Source organism: Podospora anserina, chromosome 5, assembly GCF_000226545.1.
Source record: "Podospora anserina S mat+ genomic DNA chromosome 5, supercontig 7".
Lineage (NCBI taxonomy): Eukaryota > Fungi > Ascomycota > Sordariomycetes > Sordariales > Podosporaceae > Podospora > Podospora anserina.
The window spans coordinates 242,559-263,354 of NW_001914840.1; the positions used below are offsets into that span (position 1 = coordinate 242,559).

Sequence of the window (20,796 nt, forward strand, 5' to 3'; positions counted from 1 at the left end):
GCGAACTCGGTAAGTCCGCTTCTAAATGCTTTTTCCTTGACACAAAGTGCCCCCCCAACGTCAGCGATCCAGAGGAAGTACCCACGCTGCGTGAAAAGAGTTCAAGCTAGCTTCTATCTTCTCAAGATAACCTATTCGCGATCGGTTGTGAAGATCAGAATGCACGAATGGAAAAGGAACTGTTGAAGCCGTCTCCGCTGCGGTAGAGAATGAGCTGAACAGTCAAGGGCTTTGAGCTATGGCACTTTTGGAAGTGATAGACGTCAGGCTGCTTCCATCTTTCGAAGTGGGAACTCGGAAGCCTTTCCGGCCAACACGAATCCACCTTCTTCCAAGTTTTTCGAGATCCTCCCGGATCAACATGTTCGCTAGCGAGCTGTCCCTTTCCTGCTGACTGAAGAATCGACACGGGACGTATTCGTATTTGCCGAACTACTTTAAATGGACTTCAGGAAATCCTGCCATGGACAAAACCGCACTACAATAGACAATGTAACCGGAGTAATCAAATCGAGGGCTGCCATTATGTACGCTATCTTCATTCTCCCCGGTCATAGCGTGGGCCAAGTCATGTAAGCTCCCGTAATTAATTCTGCTTCACTGGGGATGCCAACTTCCCGAGCTACACCCTATCATGGTTGCTTGGACCAGTCACTACTGGCGTATAATTCCTTGCTCTGCTGTACCACAAAAGTGGCGTCGTCCCGCGCCAGTTTTTCCTCTCGCTTGGTTGGACCAACCAGAACGATCAGACAACCTACTCCGGTTCAGCTGAGATCTGATGATTGGCGATGTTGTGCATGATGGAACCCACCCACATCAAGTTTTCAGGGCAATGTCATCTCAACGTAGTACTGCAAATGCACTGTGACCGACGGTGTCTTCCAGCATGTTGCTGTCAACCAAGCCGCTGACGCACGAGGGTAGCAGTCTCTCGAAGCCTTACCATATCCGGCCTGGCGGTAACGAATGTCGGTTGCCAGACGCGGGACACGTGGAGTATCATATCATCATATCATCCTCATTTTAGTCAAAGAGACAAAATACCTCCACCCAATTCTGCAGGGCTAGTCAGCTAGTGTACAGAAACTTCTGGTGTAGTACATCCTTGTTTCATCAGCCAGCCACTCTTGTGCATTATCTGGATCTCTGCAGAATCAGGCAGCGTTTCCCCCCCACTTTGTTGATCAGACCATGCATCCCATGAAGGAATGATCGGCAGTTGACACTTTCACAAACGGTTAGTCCTCCCAATGCTAACCCCAACAGGTCCGCCACCAAGACAGCGGCCAGGCATTCAGGAACAGACGCCACATTCCATGACATGCATGAGTTCTTCAACACCCTGACGGTGATATCTCTGACACCAGTCAACGCGGCATGGCTCACCAGCTCAAAGCCTCTCACACACCAAGATCGCACGATCACAACCATGAAGATCCACAACACACAAAATCAAAATTAAACAAACGCTAAACACTACCTACTCCCCATCCGCCGCCTTGGCCTCCCTAATCAGCACATCCGCCGCCTTCTCACTAACCATAAAAATAGCACTCTGAATAAAAATGCCCGGAATATCCGGAAAAACACTCGCATCCACCACCCTCAACCCATCCACCCCCCTAACCCTGAACTCCGAATCCAGCACCGCCATCGGGTTCCCCTCCTCCCCAATGGGACAAGAACAAGCAGCGTGATGACCCCAAGCCTCATCCTTGATAAACTGCCCAATAGCCTCATCACTCTGCACATGCGCCCCTGGCTTCTCCTCCGTGTAGTTAGTCCCCCCCAAAATAGGAAACTTGTAGTAATCCGCCAATGCCTCCCTTGACTTCCTGATTGCTTGGATCAAGGCCCCCAAGTCCAACTGATCAGCCCCGCCGGCGGTGGTGCCAGTGTCAAAGTAGTTAAAGTTGATCTCTGGCTGATCCAACGGGTCGGCTGATCTGAGTTCCACCGTCCCGGCGCGGTTTCGCGTGTGGGCTTTGAGGCTGTACCAGGAAAAGTGCTTGTGATCACGGACGGAAAAGTCGTGCCAGCCGGGGAAATAGCCCTGGAAATTGAGCGGCCCGCCAAAGATGGAGAGGTCAATGTCTGACGTGGAGGCAAAAGCTGGACCGCTTGAGCATCATGGCTGCTAGTCCGTTGGACGCATAAGCTCCCCTCGCGGCAAGGATGTAAGGATTGTCCAGCCACTGCTTCAGACACAAATCATGAGGCTTGAGATCAAACGTGCAACCGTCAAGAACAGAGAAATCGTCCTCGTGAACGACGTTGACGGGGATTTCGTAGCGGTCCATCATGTTGGTTCCTACTCCCGGGAGGTGTTTGATGATGGGGATGCCAAACCGTAGGAGCTCGGGGGCGGGGCCGATACCGCTTAGCTTCAGAAGCTGAGGGGTGTTGAACGTGCCGGCAGAAACGATGACTTCTCTTTTGGCTTTGGCAGACCCCCTCTTGCCGAAATTGGTGCGGTGAAGGGGGCTGGCTTTGTAGAGGTATTCGCCCTCCATGTACTCCACCCCCGTAGCTCTGGGCTTGGAACCGGTGGTGTTGAAATTGATCTTGGTGACAAAGGTGTTTGTCCGCACGGTGAGGGGATGGCCGTCTGCAACGGTCTTGAGGATGAACTCCCGGACCGCGGATCGTTCACCCAACTTCATGGTGAGGGGCACCTGGAAGTAGCCCTCAGTGGCATCTCTTGCTGGGTTGACCCGGCTGTTGGGGCTCATGAGCAAGAGCTGGGACAGCTTGGCCAGCGGCGTAAGGACAGGAACGTCGATTCCCACGGCGTTAGCTCCAGCGACGAGATGCCGAGCCAGAGGGAGATCTCTGAGCAAAATGGTCGGGTCGGTGGGCATGTTTGGAAGCCATTGGTAGACCTTGTTGAGATATTGGTTCATGTTGCTTGCGGCCCACGAGTCATCGCCAGTGATGGTGGCGATGGTATCAAAGTCTTGCTTGTGAGGAATGATCCAGATGAGGGCATTGTGAGTGACGGAGCCTCCGAGCATGCTGCCGCGAGGATACAAGATGCCCAAGTCCTTGGCTCCAGGAGGAGGATTAGGACCGACATGATACTCGTAAGGACCGATCTCGTAGACATATTTGGGATCTCTTTTGGCGCGGTTTTGGTCTTTGTAGTGGTTGACAAAAATATCCCATCTGAGCTTGGGATCGGCCGTGACGACGGCTTGGTACCCGGGAACCGAGATGTTCACGTTGCCGTTGGCATCGCCGCCAGCTTCAAGAAGCAATGTCTTGTAGCCGGCCATGGCGAGACGACAAGCGAGTGGGCCGCCGCCCGCACCGCTGCCCACGATAACATAGTCAAACTCAGAATCGACATCTCGAGTCGACTGTGCGTTGGGGAATGTTGGGACAGCAGCGATGAGACTGGCCGAGAATGCCAGGCAGGAAGAGAGGAGGCTGAACCTCATGATGGGCAGCGGAGGGTGCAGGTCGTGGTGAGGAGATCAGGGAGGAACCACTGTCCACAACGGGAATGAGGAAGCCATCGCCGCCCTCTGAAGTATCATGGCAGTGTTGGTACCGCGCTTGGGCCAGTCGTTGTCAGGTTGGTATTCAGCCAAACGCCAAGGCAAAACAAACAAGCTTCCAGGTTTGTTTCTGCAACTCGCATGGAAGCTGAAGCGTTCCACAGCTGGCAGTGGTGTAGGCTGTCTCTTGGAGGGCAACCCCTGATCAGTGGGGTCGAACTCGGAGGAAACTGCCCGGGGTCCACTGGGACAGCCGATAGCCAACTGGACATCTTCATAGAAGCCAGAAGTTGGCATTTGGTCTGCATCGCCAGGTCCATCGGACCAGGCTACAAACTCCACATATCCGCCTAAACCGAGCTGTCAAAACTCTTGTGTTAGTACCCCCAGACCTGCCGGGGTAGGTATTTTTGGTGGTCTCATTTGTGATTGGCGTGGGTAGAAGCGGCTCGGGAACCAGGGAATGATAGACGTCATCAAGCTTTATCGATCAATAAAACCATGCTCCTGCATAAACCCTGCAACACATCACAAATCGCTGCACCCAACGGTTGGACGACAGCGGTACAGCCCGCCCCCACTGCAACCGTGACATTCACCCCAAAGTCTACGGTGGGTTCAGTCCTATCAACATCGTCTCGATTTGGAAACTCTTTCGTCGAGCGGGATAGATCCGAATTCGAAAAAGACTATCTTCCAAGGAATTCTCTCCTTGACGAACATGTCATGGTGAAGTGCCCTCTACCTTAACCTCACACGGCAATGATCTGCTGTATCAAAGCGCTTTCAGGCTTCAGCGGAGTGATTATTTTTGCAAACATGGCGATAGGTTGGGCTCGCAAGAAGGTTTTGGATTCGGAAGCCCCTAGCTGCCTGTCCTGCTTTGAATTCGGGCGTCACCGAACCGGCAAGAAGTACATCGTCCTAGGCTTTTAAAGATCAAGCAGGACTCTACGAGCGTCTCCGAACGGGCATCTTTGAGATTGCAACAGCATCCTCGGTACTCGAAGTCAGCATGAAGATTGTCCAGGTTCTGCCCTTTGTGGGCCTTGCAAATGCCCTCCCATGGATGGCTGACAAGCGCCAACAGGTACGTCTGCCTCGTCTCCATGACAAGGCTTTTCACTGACAATGCCCAAGTCCGGTGGTGCCCAGCCCGGCGGTCCTCTGACTTGCCCCTTCAACCCTAATCACCAGCCAGCTGCCAGATGGGACCCAGATTTCCCTTACAACCACGCAAAGCTCGGTCTCCCAGGCAAAGGCAAAGGCGGGTATAAAGTCCCTGCTGATGGCGATACTGCCCATGCCTTCATGCCGCCGACGGACAAAGACATCAGAGGTCCTTGCCCTGGACTGAATGCTTTGGCTAATCGTGCGTGCGCTTAGCAAGACAATTGAAGGGACACCACTAACCCTCACCTACGTAGATAACTTTATTGCCCGTGATGGTATTACCGATTACAACGAGTTGCTCGACGCTCTTCAGAACGTCTACAACGTTGGCTATGACCTGGCGAACTTCCTTGCCTTCTACGCCATCTACGTCGCCGGCCTTGGAGATCCCGTCACCAAGAAGCTGTCCATCGGCTGTGATGCCACCACACGTACCTCGTGGAGCCCAATCATCACTGGCAGCGAGCCCGGCCTGAACGGCCACAGCAAGATGGAGATCGACGCGTCACTCACCCGGAATGATTTCTTCGCTGCCGGTGGTGACAACTTCAGCTTCAACACTACCCTGTTCAAGATGTTTGAACAGTCCACCAGTGGACTCTTTGACGTTGACCGAATCTCCAAGTACCGTCATGAACGGTGGCATCAGTGCCAGGCTGAGAACCCACAATTGTGAGTCTTGACATGCAAAGCAGCGGAAGCCAACCCCTAACCATTGACTCCAGCTACTTCCCCATCCTCGGCCTCTTCCAATACGGCGCCGCCTCCTTCCTCTACGAACTCTGGCCGAATGGAAATGAGGGCTATGTCCCCAACTTGCACAACACCGCCACTTTGTAAGTTTTGATGCTTGTCCATCCATCACATCACCCTTGATGCTAATCTTGTCAAAGCTTTGGAGCCCACCGCCTCCCAGACGGCAACTACCTCCGCGTTCCTGAGCGTATTCCCTCCAACTGGGTCAACCGCGAGAATCCTTACTTCCTGCTAGACATCGCCTCGGAGATCTTCAAGATGTACACCAAGAACCCAGTTGGCTTTGGTGGCAATGCTGGAGGGGAGTTTATTGGCATCAACCACCCTCCTTACATCAATGATGGTGCGCTCAATGCCAATACCACTGCCCAGGATGTCACTTGTTTGTTGTATCAGATCCTCTCGAGGCCGGTTCCGAGCACACTGAATGGTATTATTACTCCTTTGGTTGAGGCGACGGAGGCGCTTTTGATCAGCTTGTTTGGGGTTGAGTATAATAATTTGGGGTGCCCGCTGGCTTTGACGTGAGGGGGTGGTGGGTGTGAATGAGAGGAGGGTGAGTTTGTCAATGGCAACTGGATCCTCATTCTTATATTTAGGAAAAGACATATGTCAATTTGAAAGTTCTGTTGGTATAAAAGTGTTGATTGTTGTAAACTATGGAAAGGTAAACTGAGAAATCCTGCAGACCCAAACAAACCAGCCCAGGTTGGTCCAAGCTCCCTGTGGAGCCAGTTGTACAACAAGTTCTGAACTTATAACCTATACCGCTATGGTTTGAAAACGAAAGGTTTGGTACCCCGTACGTTTTTTTTGGCCCATCTTTCTAGCTAACGTATATTATAAGCGAGTCGTACATATAAGCGAGTCGTACAGTCTCCACCACCCTACAACAACTATCCTCAATTATACCGCAACAACATTAGGAAGTAACTACAATTACATCAGAAACGGCTGAATCAGATGATTCCCCAGCCTCCTGGCAAGTGCGCGCGTTATGGCCAGGCTTGCCGCACACACCACAGCACCGAACCGTCGTACGAGCCCCCCCTATACTACCGCCATCCGGCTATATTTCTTCCACTACCTCCCCACCCACGGCCTTCTAATCTAGTAGATCCTATGTATCTTGCACAATAAGTGATCCTCCGAGCCGTATATATATTTTTTTAGTTTTCCGGCGTTTATTTAGTATTTTATTAGCTTTACGGAGCGAAGAGACCTCTACTTATAAAAGGGTTATTTAATATATTATAGTTATTATATTTTTAATAAATTAATTTATAGTATTTAATATTAAAATCGGGAAATTATTTTAATAATTAATAATATAAGTTTTAATAAATATTAAATATAAAGTTTTATATTTAATTTAAAAAATATTTTTTTTAAATTATATAATATAAAGTTAGTACTTATAAAGTTACTTTATATATTTTTTTTTATTATAAAAATAAAAAGAATTTTATAGAAAATATAAAAAAATTTAAATTTATTTATATAATTAATATATATATATATTAAACCTTTAATTTAACGGCCGTATATTTATTTTAACGGTTTAAAATAATTAATATTAAATAATTAAAGGAAATAAAAAAAATATAAAAATATATAAAATATAATAATATTATTTTATTAATAATAATATTTAAATTTAATTAAATAATAATTTTTATAATTATTAAAAATTAATAATTAATATTTATTTTTTATATAAAATACTATATAATAATTAAAATATTTAATTTAATTTAAAATTTATTAAATTAATAATTTAATTATTATTAATAATTATAATATATTAAATAAATAATAAATTATATTTAATATATTAATTAATAAAATAATATTATATAATTAAAATAATAAAAAATAAAATAATTTAATTAAAAATATTAATTTTTTAAATTATTATTATTTATTTATAATTATTAAATTAAATTAATTTTATTTTATTAAAATTATTTAAAGTTATAATTATTATATTTATAAAAATAATATTTATTATAAACTTAATTTCGTTAAAATTATAAATATTATTATTTATAATATTATATTTAACTTTAATATTCCGTATAAATATAAATTATTTAATAATAACTTTCGGATCTTCGTATTTAACCCTTTAATAGTCGTATTTACGTATAAAATATATATAGAGCTATAACTAACGTTTAATAAAATTATATATTTAAAGTTTATTAATAAAGAGCGTATTATATATATATAGTAATTAATTAATTATATTTTTTATATTATATAACTTTAATAAAAAAGCTTACGTAAATAGTTTAATAATATAATAAATAATAACTTTTTCTTCGGATTAAATAAACTTTTTCGATTTAAGTATAGTATCGCGTTATATAGGCCGGCCGGCGCGTCGGTTAGAGAGAGTTATAGGTGGTACGTTATAAAGCTTAGTTATAGCTCGGAGGCTTAATTTTTCGTTCTTTTAGAGAGCCTTAAGGGCTAAGAGTATCCTGGCTTCTTTTGAAGTAGGAGGTATGTTGGGTTGTGGAAAAAATTGATGTTAGGTGTAAGGAGGACGCGTCGTGGTGGAGACTGTACGACTCGCTTATATATACGACTCGCTTATAATATACGTTACTTATTTTATATAGGCAAATAAATTACCTATAGGATCCTAGTAAGAAAATTTAACTAGAGCGATAAAATTTTTTTAAATAAAGATATAAATGAAATCATTATTATTGAAATATTTTAATGTAAAACATTATAATGTCTTTTACTCTAAAAAAACCTAAGTTGTTGGAAAACAGAAGTATGGGACCCGGTAGCAGCATTGACCGACCTGGGAGGATGATGGGCTTTGGAGAGCAAACTCGTCTCGAGAGAAAATGCGGATGGACCTTGGTGTGGGTAATTTGAAAGGGAACCTGGCATACTAGTTGTATGTGAAGCGGCTGAGAGGGTCGGAATTTTAGGGACGCTCACTAGAGCGTTGGAGGTCCGGATTCACTTTTCACGGCTACCTCAGTGGGTCGCAGCAGTAAGGTATCTAGTTGTAAGAATGGAATGAACTGCCTTTCATCAGCGACAGTGCCGGTTCAAGAGAACCCTGAGAATTAGGCAGAAGTTGTGGAATAATGTGAGGAGGGATCCATGTTCTTAAACAGCGTAGGCCTGATCAGATTTCATGCTGAACAGCTCACGATATGAGCCCGTAAGCCATTTCGGTCGTGATCTATGACGCAGACAAAACGTCAGGTCACTATTAAGAAATCTTTGTCTGTATCCTCCATGTCATGGGAGCGGAGGCCCGTTGTGATATCAGCTGGCACCCCCAAGGTCCAATGAGCTGGAGCAGCCTTAAACCCGAGGCTCCTATATCTCGAGCTTGAGTTTCGATCTCAATGCAGACCTCTCGCTGCCATGCCACAAAATACGCACCAATCAATTTCTTCTCTCGCTAGCCTCCGACCTTTTGACATCGCCAACATTTGCAACCGCATCGCTTTCAGACACCGTTATTTGCCCGGAGAACACATCCATGTTTTAGTTCTACCTAGCTCTACAATCTCTGACAATCATGGTCAGTCACAGGATATCCTCTCGTCATTGGTGATTTCTGGAAGGATGGGCACTAACCCTCAGGAACAGCCCGAATCTCTGGATGTTTCCGGCCTCTACGGCATCGCCAGCGTGGTTGGCTTCCTCCTGGCCGGCTCCCTCATTTTTGCGCTGGCACGAGATGGCCGTAGGATCATGAAGCATTGTTTGGGCCATACGAGCTACGAGGAGAGTGGTACCGATCGTCAACCAGTTGTCTCGATCGCCTCATTCTACCACACCCCTCAAGCCCCTTCTCTGAACAAACTCTACAAGCAGAGGCATTTGTGCCGGCAGCTTCAGGATGTAATAGTTCCCATTCATGTTCGCGACGGTCGCTCAGTCAACATCACGGTGCCTGTCCAAGCTCATCTTCCAGGGAAGCGTGGTGAAACAGTGCCAGGCTGGTGAGATAACCAGTTCGGCAGACCATGTCATCCGGAATCTGCTTTTTCCCATTGAACTTGTTCAATCAAGACAGTCCCACCTGGGTAAGTCTCAGAGACCCCCTGCGTCATTTTTTGAAAGGCTTGGACTAATCTCTTGCGAAACTTACAGCTCAAAAATGATGCTTGAACATAAGGGAAACTACCCAAAGTCACACTGCCTGGTGTATAAGCTCAGCTCTTCTGAGGGAGATCGATCAGGCTTTGGCAACAGAGAAAAGATCTCTTCTATCTCCCCCTGGAACCCAAGGAACATGAAGTGAGCGAAAGGGATGGGATTGGAAGAAGCCAGACGGTGGAATGTAAATGATAGCTTGCATCAACACAGAGAGTTTTGGAAACGAGGTTGGGGTGAACCGTCAAACATCGAGATGGGCCAAGGGAAATACCATGGATAGGACATCACGAAATGGAATGGATAACGAATTTATATTCCTGCTCAGAGACTCAGAGTTTAACACAATTCCTCCCATTTGCCCACCACTATACTTTCACCCATATTGCCACAGGCTGACGCCAGTATCCCTCAAAAAGGTCCCTTGGGTCCAAGTAACAGCCATTAACCGCTGGCTGCTGAATCAATCGTGAATTCGCCAATCAGAGTGCACGCAGAACCTGGAACAGACAAGACTGGGTATCGTGGTATCCACTTAACTATCTAACACTGTTAGATGCATATCGTCAACGACACACCGCACCAACTCACAAGACTAACAGTCCACGGAATTCCGTTAGCATCCGAGGGTCACGATGCAAGCTTCCACGGATCACGAGCGGCGCTGCTACTGCGGTAAGCTATATTAAACCATATCATCGCTAGGCGACATACGAGAGGATGTCCGGCATTTTCTGACGATTGCAAGCGGTTTCTGCGACTACTCGCATATCTGGAGCCTGGACCTGTGCCCACTGCCTTGCTCTTCTTTCATCTTGCAATCCGGGCCACAACCTTTTCCCTCCCTCTTTTTGCTTCCATCCACAACACACCTTCGTTGCACCTCATATTCTCAACCAGACCAAAGGCTCAGTCATTCTGCCATCAGCAACAAAACCTTGTAATCACCGCAAACTCAGGTCGAAGAAATGGTACGTCGACTTCTTATTCAACCTCAACCAACACCAGCCTAGCAATCCAGACCACTACATCCATCCCGACTGCTCATCAACGTCTCTAAGAACCCCACAGGACACCTCAATGAACATCGTGGTAGCCCTGGCTGTCGTTCTCTTCCTCATCATCATCATCACCCTCAGCGGGTACTGTATCTGGATTCGTCGCCTCGCCCAGAACCAACCTCAGCTGCCCATTCACGAACCCCGCACTCCCACAGACACTGGCAGCGATCATTCCGTCCCTTCACCTGAAAGTGTCAGTAGTAACAGCCGGACCGATTCTTCTCCCTGGTCCCGCCAGAGCAACAACAATCAATCCCATTGTTTAGCCTCATCGGCACCCAGCCTCAACAGTGAACCAAGATGAACCAGGGGGTTACTAAAAGGAGGATATGCCAGCTTTGCGCCCCATTTAATCCCGTTTTCACCATTGCAACTTCTCACTACTGCAGACTTGCGGCCAGCGTGCTGAAGGTCCACCATATTTGAGCCGCAGCTCCCAGAAATGCAGTCGAGTGTTGTGAGACCGTATATGGCCCAAACCGCCTCCCATCGCACCTTTCTGTGAATGATGAAGATGCCGGCATGCCGAGAACGTGGAACAAATAATATAAACGGCGCCAGTGTGATCTCCAAACACTTCCATTCCCAAAACATAACTACCTCTTCTCACTATCCCCAACCGTATACCCTCTTGCCACACCCCTCCTCCCCTCCTCAATAGCTGTGCTCTCTTCCTCAGTATAATCACTCCCCAACCCCTGCCACGTCCTCTGCGACCTCAAGAACTCAGCACCCGGACTAACCACCCCATTCACCATCGCCAACTCAGCGTTTGGTCTCAACGCAAGCGCCCCATTCGTCCCATTCATGTTCTCTTCTACCACCCCCTCTTTCACCTCCCCACCCTCCCTCTCCTCCTTAACCTTCCTCACCCTCATCGGCCGACTAGTACTAATCAGCCTCCCAGTCCTAAGATCAAACTCTGGCGGCGCAGACTCCTCTTCACTATCCTCATCCTCCTCTTCCTTCCCCTCCACCACCTCCTCTTCTTCATCCTTACCAACCGGCGCCTTCACTCCCTCAATCCCCCCCCACCAACTCCCCCCCCAAACCCTCTCCCAATCCCCCATCAACGCAACCTCCAACTCAAACGGCGTCACCACCGGCCTAAAAAACCCAGCATCATCCTCCACAAGACTGCTCTCCCAACACCCCACCACCACCCACCCATCAATCTCCGCAAAATTCGCCAGCTTCGCCGGATTCAGCTTGCCAACCACAACCGTATAACTCTTTTTATTCGCCGCCGCAATCCTCTTCCTGAGCGCATCCACCGAACACAAGTAGTTCGATACTGAAAGCGTATTCACCAATATCCCAATGATACCCGCAGTTGACAGAGATAATAGCTTCGCATACCGCCGGCCGAGGAGTCGTCTTGCGGAGAGGGAGCTAGATGATGGAAAGGGGGAGTGGGGCGTGTCGTGGATGTAGAGGGAGCCTACCCTCGAGGAGAGGGCTAGTAGCAGGGCTGTTGGGGGGGTGGAGATGTGGAAGAGGGAGTATTCTTGTAGTGAATCCCCCTCCGGTGTAGAATCGGAGGAGGCGCTGTGGGAGACGATCTTCCGGTTGGGCAAGATGTTCGTTGGGTCATGGGTGATGGCCGTGGAGTAAATATTTGTGTATCCCTCCGACACAAGACGTGAGGCAACCGCCGAAACGTGGGATTGATACGTCACATCCGCCATGATAACCACCTTTGCGTCTTTTCCCGGGTATTCCCTCTCGAAAGCTTCGACCGTCTCGTCGAGGTTGAGCCGATGTTCGGTAAACACGTAGATAACAGGTAATCGGGACGTGGGCGAGAGACACGACCGGCCGTAGTGCACCACAACCTGGGCATCGGCGTGTTCAGCCGCTACTTCATCAACACAGCACGCGCTGTAGGAAGTGTCGGCCAGGATGAATATCTTCTCGTCTTGTTTTGGCCCGGATGATTCCTCCTCTTCTTTTCGGAGAGCAGTCAGCTCATCCTTGAGCGCCTGGACTAGCCTCGGCGCATCGACCAGCATCGCGTCTGGGAATTGTAGGGCTATCGTCTTCCATTTTCCCAGTCGCAGTTCTCGCGCCGTCCGTGCGACTTCGTAGATTTGGCGGAGCTCGTCGTCGGTTTTTCGCGGCGCCTTGGCCTCGGTCTTGGAATCTGGGCTGGCGTACTCGAAGAGGTGTTCGGCCGGGGTTGACAGCACCGGGGCGGAGGATAGTTCGGTCATTTTTGGTTTGTTAGGCTGATCCTGGACGGTGTGTCGCCGGTGGTAGTCGCCGTCTGAACGGTGACTTGGAATTTTTTCTTTGGCGAATGCGGGGCACTGTTGATCTCCAGATTGCCCCGCGCTTGGGGTGACGTCGGGCGGGCCGCTGATCCCCCACCAAATTGTGCCTGGCGCAAAGTCCCGGTAAGGCAGTTATTCTAGTGGGGCAGTAGCTTGAAGAGCACTGAGACATGAACACAGCTCAAAAATCGACGACGAGGACGCGTGAGATGAAGATTATTATTTAGTATATGTACAACAAATTTGAGCGCCAGAAAATACAAGCATCGCTAATACATCGCTTCTACCATCCATTATGAGATCGCGGTCCTAGAAGACCGTCAGAGGGTTCCACCCCACAGCAAGCACCCTGGTGGCTGTGTAGAAAGCCAACGCAACAGCATACGAGATGCTCGAAAACAAAATCACGGCCGTCCAACCCGACCCAGATAACAAGGCGCCTCCAATTGGGACACTGCTCAGCGTACCAAAGCTGGCCACCATCATCGCCGTTGAAAACAGTCGCCCAAACTTTCGGTGATCGCAGAGCTGACCCAAGCACACCGGCACCAAGCCAATGTTGCTGCCACTGCCAAACCCAAACAGCACCGCGTATGCAATCAACATCGAATTCGAGTGGCCAGCCGGCAACCACAGCGCCAGTCCCGTGATCAAGCAAATGGCGATAGTGATGATAATAACGTTGAACCGCCCAATCTTATCCGCCAGAATTCCCGGCAACACACGTCCCAACACGGACCCGGCGTTCAGGTATGACAACAGCAGATAACTTTCCGTCGCATCCTGCCCGTGGTCAACCGCGTACGACACAATATAAGTCAACGGAACGAACAGGCCCCACTCCATGAAGAACACACCGAGAGCAGCGCATGCGAACCGGGCATCTTTGAACACGGAAAAGTCGGGCCAGACCGACTGCACCTTTTCGCCCTTGGCGGGGGGCAGTCTGGTCTTGATGAACAGATTGGCTGGGATGGCGAGGCCGAGCATGATCAGGGCGAGCACTCGGCTGCTCCAGTTGAACCCGATGGTCGGCAACAGCTCTCTCAGCACAATGGGGAAGATGACGCCGCCGATGCCGCCCGCTGTACTCGCAATGCCTGTCGCAAAACCTCGACGGACGTTGAAGAAGTGGGCGATGGAGCCATAGGCGGGACAGTTGAGGAAAGCACCGCCCAAGCCACCCATGACGGAATAGGTGAGGATGATCTGATAATATTCTGCAGGGTGATGGTCAACCTCCGCCGTCTATCATTTCAGAGAAGGAGGGGCACTCACCAGTACACCAGCTCAGCAACAACAAACTGAGCGTGATCAGCAAACATCCCACAGCAACAATCAGCCTCGCGCCATATCGATCAAAAATAGGCCCAACTTGGACCCCCACGAAAAACACAATAAAGAGGTACAAGCTAAAGATCCAGCCAATCTCGCTTGGCGAGTTGTCCTTCAACTGGTGCGTCGAAAAGTACGATTCAAACACAGCGGCCGAGTTGATCAATCCGTACAGCGACAACATGGCACAAAACGACCCAAACACCACCAACCACCCCGTCACACCTCCCTCGGGAAAGTCAATCGTGGTCGCCGCCGATGGTGAGCGTTCCAGCTCGAGCTCGGGATCCTTCTCCGTGGTTGGGCCATAGTGGTTGGCATCCGGTATGGTACGTCGCGACGCCACTCTGACTGGCTCTACCTCAGGTTCGGTATCAGACGAGGAGGCGGAATCAGTTGGCGATGTCTTTTCACCATCAGCTATTGGAACATCCAATGTCGAGTCTGATGATGAGTTGTTGGAACGGTGGTGTGGTGGTGATGACGACGAGGAAGAATTGGTGACGCCATAGGGAGCGCTTACACCAGCATCCCCTGTTGTGGTGGTGACATGACTCTCTCGCGGCGGCGGCATTTGCGTCTCTTTATGAGCTTTGAACCCCGGAATGCGGGAACGACGCCCTCTCAACACCTCTCCCGACCAAGCCGGAAAGTGGGTATTTTCTTTTCCTGTTGCGGGATGAGAGAGGGCGGGGAGCGGATTTCGGCTGTTTCCGGTCTGGATGATTGAGGATCGGTACCGATGCGGTGATGTGGGGCCGGTGTTTAGATGTTGCTGATCTTTTGGTTCTACAGACAACAACAGCTTTTTTTTCTTTCTTCAGATGGTGAAGAAGGAAAAGCGGAAGAGGAGAAAAGAAGGGGACCAGTCACACTGATGAAGAGGGCATGTATCGGGAAAGAGGGGGCCGTGGCCGACAGCTAAAAAGAAAATTCGCCCGCGTGGGTCCGGTCCAAGGAGTGCTTTCCCCACAGTTTGACTTCTAGATTGGATTATTCCCGACCGGCACCCTTCCAAACGGCTTCGGCATTGCCTCCAAGGGCAGGTTGGGGCGGGAAAAAGCTGACATAATTGGCGGTGAATTGGTCATGGAAATGTTTTTTCCTTTGCCCGCTTCTGCGTGGGTGGGTATGGATGTGTGCCTGACATGCATGTTATGACAACGTCCGAGCGGCCACCGGCAACGCCTCCCGTGAGGCGCTACTATCGGGAGACGGAGGGTGTGACGGGAGGGCCCGATCTTTCGGGGGGAGTTCCCCGTTTTTTTTTTTTTTTTTTTTGTTCGGCAAGCTACCAGTTGTCGCAGTGATTTGCGGTCAAGCAAACGACGGTTGGGGATTCTGGAATCGTCGAGACGTCGAAGGGGGAAGGAAAAAAGCCAAGAGATTTGTGGATGGGTCTCGGCATGCGGGCGGCTGGCGGTTGGCTGCATTGCTGGCTGCCGTCATCCCTGTCATTTCTTTTGACATCCGCTTCCTCGAGTGTGGGCGTCGGAACCGAACATCGCGATGATGCACTCGAGATTTGAATTGATGTTACACAACGTGAGATATCGGATGCGGGGGAATGGATATCTTAAAGGGATATTCGTTCGTCCATTGAGATTGGAACCCGTTGTTTGAGCCCCCGCGGACGTGTATTTTGGGGCAATTGACTGGATTGGACGGCTCGGATGCCAGCGACCGAAGCCTGAAAGGGACTGTGGTTGGCAAACATTAACGTAAGTCGGCTGCCGAGCTCTCCAGATTGGTGGGAGTTGGAATCTAACATTGGTGTGTGCTAAGCCGATCGCTGATTGGCCAGCTCGTCAAGATTTCAAACAACCTCAGGACTGGGCACGGCTGATGTCTGGGTGGCTCGCCAGATGTGTTAGCGGCGCAAGTGTGGCCCACAAGAAACTCGCTGGCGATTGGTCGACTCGCCAAAATCACATCCTACGAGGCTGGGGTTGATGATGAGGCCTTTGAACACGAAGGTGTTGGTTGTTCGTGATGGGCAGGTTTGATTTAGGGGGCAGTGGCTGAGACTTTTCTTTCTTTCTGGAAGCTTTTGATCATATCTGACAGAAGTTCTATAGGTCTGTGCAGATTGATCTCAAGAGTCTATAAGAAGAGACCGTAGACCAATTTTTTGGTTGGAATCCTCTTCTCAGCCCAAGCATCACATAGTCGTGGTCCCACTCCTATTGTTGCCTGTTCCAGCGCTGCCAAGCCTCCAAGCCTACCAGTTTCGTCTCAGTCCAACTTTGAGAGACTCGAGGTCCCAGCTCGACGGTCTCCAGGCCGAACTTATCTCCTATTTTATGACCTACCTGTCTCTTTTTTCAAAATGCGTCTCCTTCTATTGCTCCCCCTCGCCCTCTCACTTGGCGCCTCCACCCAAAACTTCGTCAACCCATCCCAAGACACCACCCTCCTCTTCTCCTCCAACTTCCCCGGCGCCTCCATCACCTACAAAGAAACCACCGCCCTTCTCTGCGAAACCACCCCGGGAGTCAAATCATGGTCCGGCTACGTCCACCTCCCCTCCACCCTCCTCGCCGATGTCCCCTCCTCCCTCGACATGAGCATCTTCTTCTGGTACTTCCAGGCCCGCAAAAACCCTGAAGAAGCTCCCACATCCATCTACATCAGCGGCGGCCCCGGAGCCTCGGCCTTTGACGAGACAAACGGGTTTCCTTGCACTTTCAATCCAGACGGTAATTCAACCAGATTGAACAACCAGAGTTGGAACGAAGAGGTCAATATGCTGTATATCGACCAGCCTGTCGGGGCAGGGTTCAGTTACTCCAAGATCGTCAACGGGGTGGTGGACTTGATGGACAGCCTGTCTGAAGACGGCTCATTCTTCACTCCTGGAACGGTCGAAGAACTCCAACAAGACAGTCTCAACTTGACTGTAGCCCCTGCTACCATCCAGTCCCTCGACCCCCGAGATGGGATCAACACCACGCAACAGGCAGCGAGGGTGATGTGGCAGTTTACCCAGGTCTGGTTTCGGGAGTTTCCGGGCTATGATACCTCCAATAAGGAAATTAGTCTTTGGACTGTTTCGGTTCGTCTTTCCCCCTTACCCCTACCCCTTATTCCCGCATACTAACCTCCCTTCTCCCCCTCAGTACGGCGGCTTCTACGGCCCGTCCTTCATGGCCCACTTCCACAGGCAATCCTCCCTCCCAAATTCATTCCCCCTCCAGCTCTCCACCCTAGGCATCCAAAACGGCTGCTTGGACGTTCTTACAATGGGCTTGTCATACCTCGACTTTTCACTCAACAACACTTACGATATTCAAGCATATCCTGAAGAGGTGTACTCCTCCGCCAAGACCAATCTCACTGAGTACTGCCAACCCCTCCTCCTATCCTGCCGGCAGTCAGTCCAAGAAGGCGACCCGTTGGGGTATGGAAGCAACAGCACTGTCAACCAGGCGTGTGCCCTAGCAGCGGGTGTCTGTTTTGGGTTTGTCCAGGGGGCGTTTACGAGCTACTCCGACCTCAACCCGTTTGATATTACGCTGTCGCATCCGGAGACGTACCCCCCGTTGCACTCGGTCGGGTACCTTAATCAACCCTGGGTTCAAACCGCGTTGGGAGTTGCGGTGAATTTCACTGCTGGGTCGAGGTCCACGGGGGGTGTCTTTTTCGCCTTGACCGGCGACCCGATGAGGCATGATCTTTCAGATTTGAGGTACGTTTTGGAGAATAATATCAAAGTCGCGATGGTGTATGGGGATTTGGACTATAGGTGTAACTGGTTTGGGGGGGAGGAGATCTCCCTTGCTGTTGGGGGGGAAGAGTTCAGAGAGGCGGGGTATGCGGATGTTGATGTTGGGGGGGTGGTTGGGGGGTTGGTGAGGGAGGTGGCGGGGTTGAGTTTTGTGAGGGTTTTTGATGCGGGGCATAGTGTTTATGGGTATCAGCCGGGGGTTGTGAAGGAGGTATTTAAGAGGGTGATGGACGGGAGGGATGTTGCGAGTGGGAAGGTGGTTGCCGACGGGGGGTATCGGAGTCAGGGGCCGGTGGATGTGAGGGGGGTGAAGGTTACTGCTACGAAGGGGAGGGATGCGGGGTGTTTTCTTGCGGATGTGGGCAGGACGTGTGATCAGGGGCAGGTGGAGGCGTTGAGGGAGGGGAGGAGGGTGAGGGTTGAGGGGGGGAGGGTGGTTGAGCCTGGAAGAGAAGGGGAGACGAGTGTGGATGGGGATGGGAAGGGCGGGGAGGAAATGGAGCAGGTTAAGAGTGGTGGCACTGTGAGGGAGACGGCCGCGATGGCTGCGGTGATGGTTCATATGGGGTTAATGACTTTGGCCGTTCTATGATGTGGTGTAGAGTCTGGGTGCGTTGGCTGGCTGCTCAAGGTGTCATTGGCTACATCCTTTTGGATGGTTCTTCTGTATGGTCCTGACGATATCTCTCACTTCTCATTGGACGTAACCCGTAGGTTGCCTGATTGCTGCGCCATGACAGTGCATCGGCAGGATTCTGACATGTCACCCCGAATTGTGATCCTGAGGCTGTTGGGAATCGATAACTATTCTTCAAATTTCAGTAACCCTACGCTCATCTAGAAAAAGGTTCACGCCCAAAAGAATGGTCGCGCCAAGGAGCACGAGATCGAAACGTGGATGCATTACCTGCAGGTACGTCACCCATCTGACCCATCTCCTCTTCAACACACTGACACTGCCCAGAATCCGCCGCGTCAAATGCGATGAAACAAAGCCCCAATGCAGCCGCTGCATCAAAGCCGGCCGCACCTGCGATGGATACGCAGCCACATCATCACAGCTAAGCGGCCGGGACATGGCAACCGCAGTCAAAACCCTCCAAGTCGTCGGGCCAGCAGCCAGAGTCCTGGGGGAAGCCGTCCTAACCGAAGACTCTGCCTGCTTTGACTTCTTCCGGATGTGCACAGTCGCCATGACCAGCACCGCCTTTCCCGCCCCATTCTGGTCCCGCCATGTCCTCCAAGTGGCACATTTCGAGCCGGCGGTGTGGAAGGCCGCAGTGGCAGTCGGGGCACTGCATCGGAGGTGGGAGTCGAGAAGCAAGATTCGGCTTCGGCCTAAGCCTATCAATTCAGGCGTGGCAGGAGGGAAAACAGAGGAGTTTACCAAACAGGCCATGCAGCAGTATTGGGGTGCTATCAGTATGGCGCGCACCATCCAGGATCCAGGGGTGCTCATGGTTATGAGCGTTATTCTCGCCGCGGCGGCGAATATGGCTGGTGAATGGGCAGCAAGTCATGTTCACATCCAATCCGGGCTCAAACTCGTCGCTTCTCAGTCACCCCACAACACCATGTCCGGCGAGATAGCCTCGATCGCCCAATCCCTCTCCCGTCTCGACCTCTTAGTCATGACATTCGAAGACTCCCGCGCCCCCTACGCCTATGCCGACCCCCTGACCGGCAAACTCCCCTCCTCCATCCTCAACATGCCCCGCGTAGGCAAGCTCGACGATTTAATGCAGGCATCAATGCATCTCTTTGGCATGTTCCGGTACTTTCTCAGCGTCGAGGGCGGGTACATCTTGGGTTTCGTCACCGAGGAAGAGGATCTCCCCCATTTGCAAGCCCGAATCGCCGAAGACGTCATCCGTTGGAAAATCGAGTTTGAGATCCTGGCCAACAGAATCTCTTCTTCGGCGTCCCAAGCAGAGCGAACCACACTGCTATCCTTAGAACTCTACCACTCCGTCTTGTCTCTCATGTCCCGCGCGGGAATCGCCGGCCCGGCAGTCAGATGGGACGCCTACACTGACGAGTTCGCCCGCGTCATTTTCTTCTGTGAAACCATCAACAAGAACATCTTCTCCCCGTTGCCGTTCTTCATGTCCCTCGAGCCAGGCCTGGTTATGCCGTTGTTTTTGACCATAACCCGGTGTCGCCATCCCATCGTCCGACGCAGGGGGCTGAGGTTGTTAAAGTCGTTGAACCGACAAGAGGGAATGTGGAACAGCCCTGCCGCCTGTGTGGTTGCTGAACAACAGGTTCTGGCCGAGGAAGAGCATCTCGAGTTTCCACTGCCGCTGTATATTGAGAACTTGGATAACATGCCGATGGAGGGGCCCACCGGGGAAGGATGGGAGAGGAGCATGGCACCGGATGAGTTGAGGGTGACGAGGGATCAGGTGGAGATTGATGTGGATAGTGGGAGGATCGAACTGAGGCTGTATACGGGGCTGGGAGAGGAGGAAAGGGAGGTTAAAAGGGTGAGTTTGGGGTACTAGGTACAGGTATATAACCATACTTTACGTTATATGATCTTTAACGTCTCCGTGTGACCGAGCTCAAAGAAATTTGACTTGACATCAGGGTGACCCCTGGCATAATCCGTCTTCTCTAGAAAGAAACTGCCCCGACGCTGACACAGTCCAATCTGATCACCGGCTCCTCTCTCAACCAAAATGCCAGCCACTCCTTGGGTGTGCCAGACGTCCAACGCAATAAGCAAGAGCATGCTCTGAAAATCGCTATTGGCCAGCGTTGTCATTATGGCCTCTTTGTCCTCCGGAGAATCTTCCAACATCTTGATTCCCAAAGAGGCCGGTCCGACT

At 50.3% G+C, this 20,796-nt stretch overlaps 5 protein-coding genes across 5 annotated transcripts; 3 read left to right on the top strand and 2 right to left on the bottom strand.

Annotated features, from left to right (window-relative positions):
* Nucleotides 1–1,483: 1,483 nt before the first annotated feature.
* On the bottom strand, nt 1,484–3,443 carry PODANS_5_12200 (uncharacterized protein; the record flags this gene model as incomplete). The annotated part of the gene is made up of 2 exons (XM_001904449.1): nt 1,484–2,097; nt 2,210–3,443. The coding sequence occupies 2 exons, from the start codon at nt 3,441–3,443 to the stop codon at nt 1,484–1,486; spliced, it is 1,848 nt and encodes a 615-aa protein (XP_001904484.1).
* Nucleotides 3,444–4,634: 1,191 nt separating this feature from the next.
* Nucleotides 4,635–5,960, top strand: PODANS_5_12205 (uncharacterized protein; the record flags this gene model as incomplete). The annotated part of the gene is made up of 4 exons (XM_001904450.1): nt 4,635–4,875; nt 4,931–5,348; nt 5,402–5,512; nt 5,570–5,960. 4 exons carry the CDS (start codon nt 4,635–4,637, stop codon nt 5,958–5,960), a joined length of 1,161 nt encoding a protein of 386 aa, XP_001904485.1.
* A 2,871-nt stretch (nt 5,961–8,831) lies between these two features.
* On the top strand, nt 8,832–9,419 carry PODANS_5_12207 (uncharacterized protein; the record flags this gene model as incomplete). Its single annotated transcript, XM_001904451.1, has 1 exon — nt 8,832–9,419. One exon carries the CDS (start codon nt 8,832–8,834, stop codon nt 9,417–9,419), a length of 588 nt encoding a protein of 195 aa, XP_001904486.1.
* Nucleotides 9,420–11,226: 1,807 nt separating this feature from the next.
* PODANS_5_12210 (uncharacterized protein) lies at nt 11,227–14,812 on the bottom strand (the record flags this gene model as incomplete). Its single annotated transcript, XM_001904452.1, has 4 exons — nt 11,227–13,010; nt 13,082–13,172; nt 13,222–14,151; nt 14,234–14,812. 4 exons carry the CDS (start codon nt 14,810–14,812, stop codon nt 11,227–11,229), a joined length of 3,384 nt encoding a protein of 1,127 aa, XP_001904487.1.
* A 1,989-nt stretch (nt 14,813–16,801) lies between these two features.
* PODANS_5_12220 (uncharacterized protein) lies at nt 16,802–20,469 on the top strand (the record flags this gene model as incomplete). Its single annotated transcript, XM_001904453.1, has 4 exons — nt 16,802–17,293; nt 17,358–18,515; nt 18,568–18,631; nt 18,752–20,469. 4 exons carry the CDS (start codon nt 16,802–16,804, stop codon nt 20,467–20,469), a joined length of 3,432 nt encoding a protein of 1,143 aa, XP_001904488.1.
* Between the last annotated feature and the right edge of the window lie 327 nt (nt 20,470–20,796).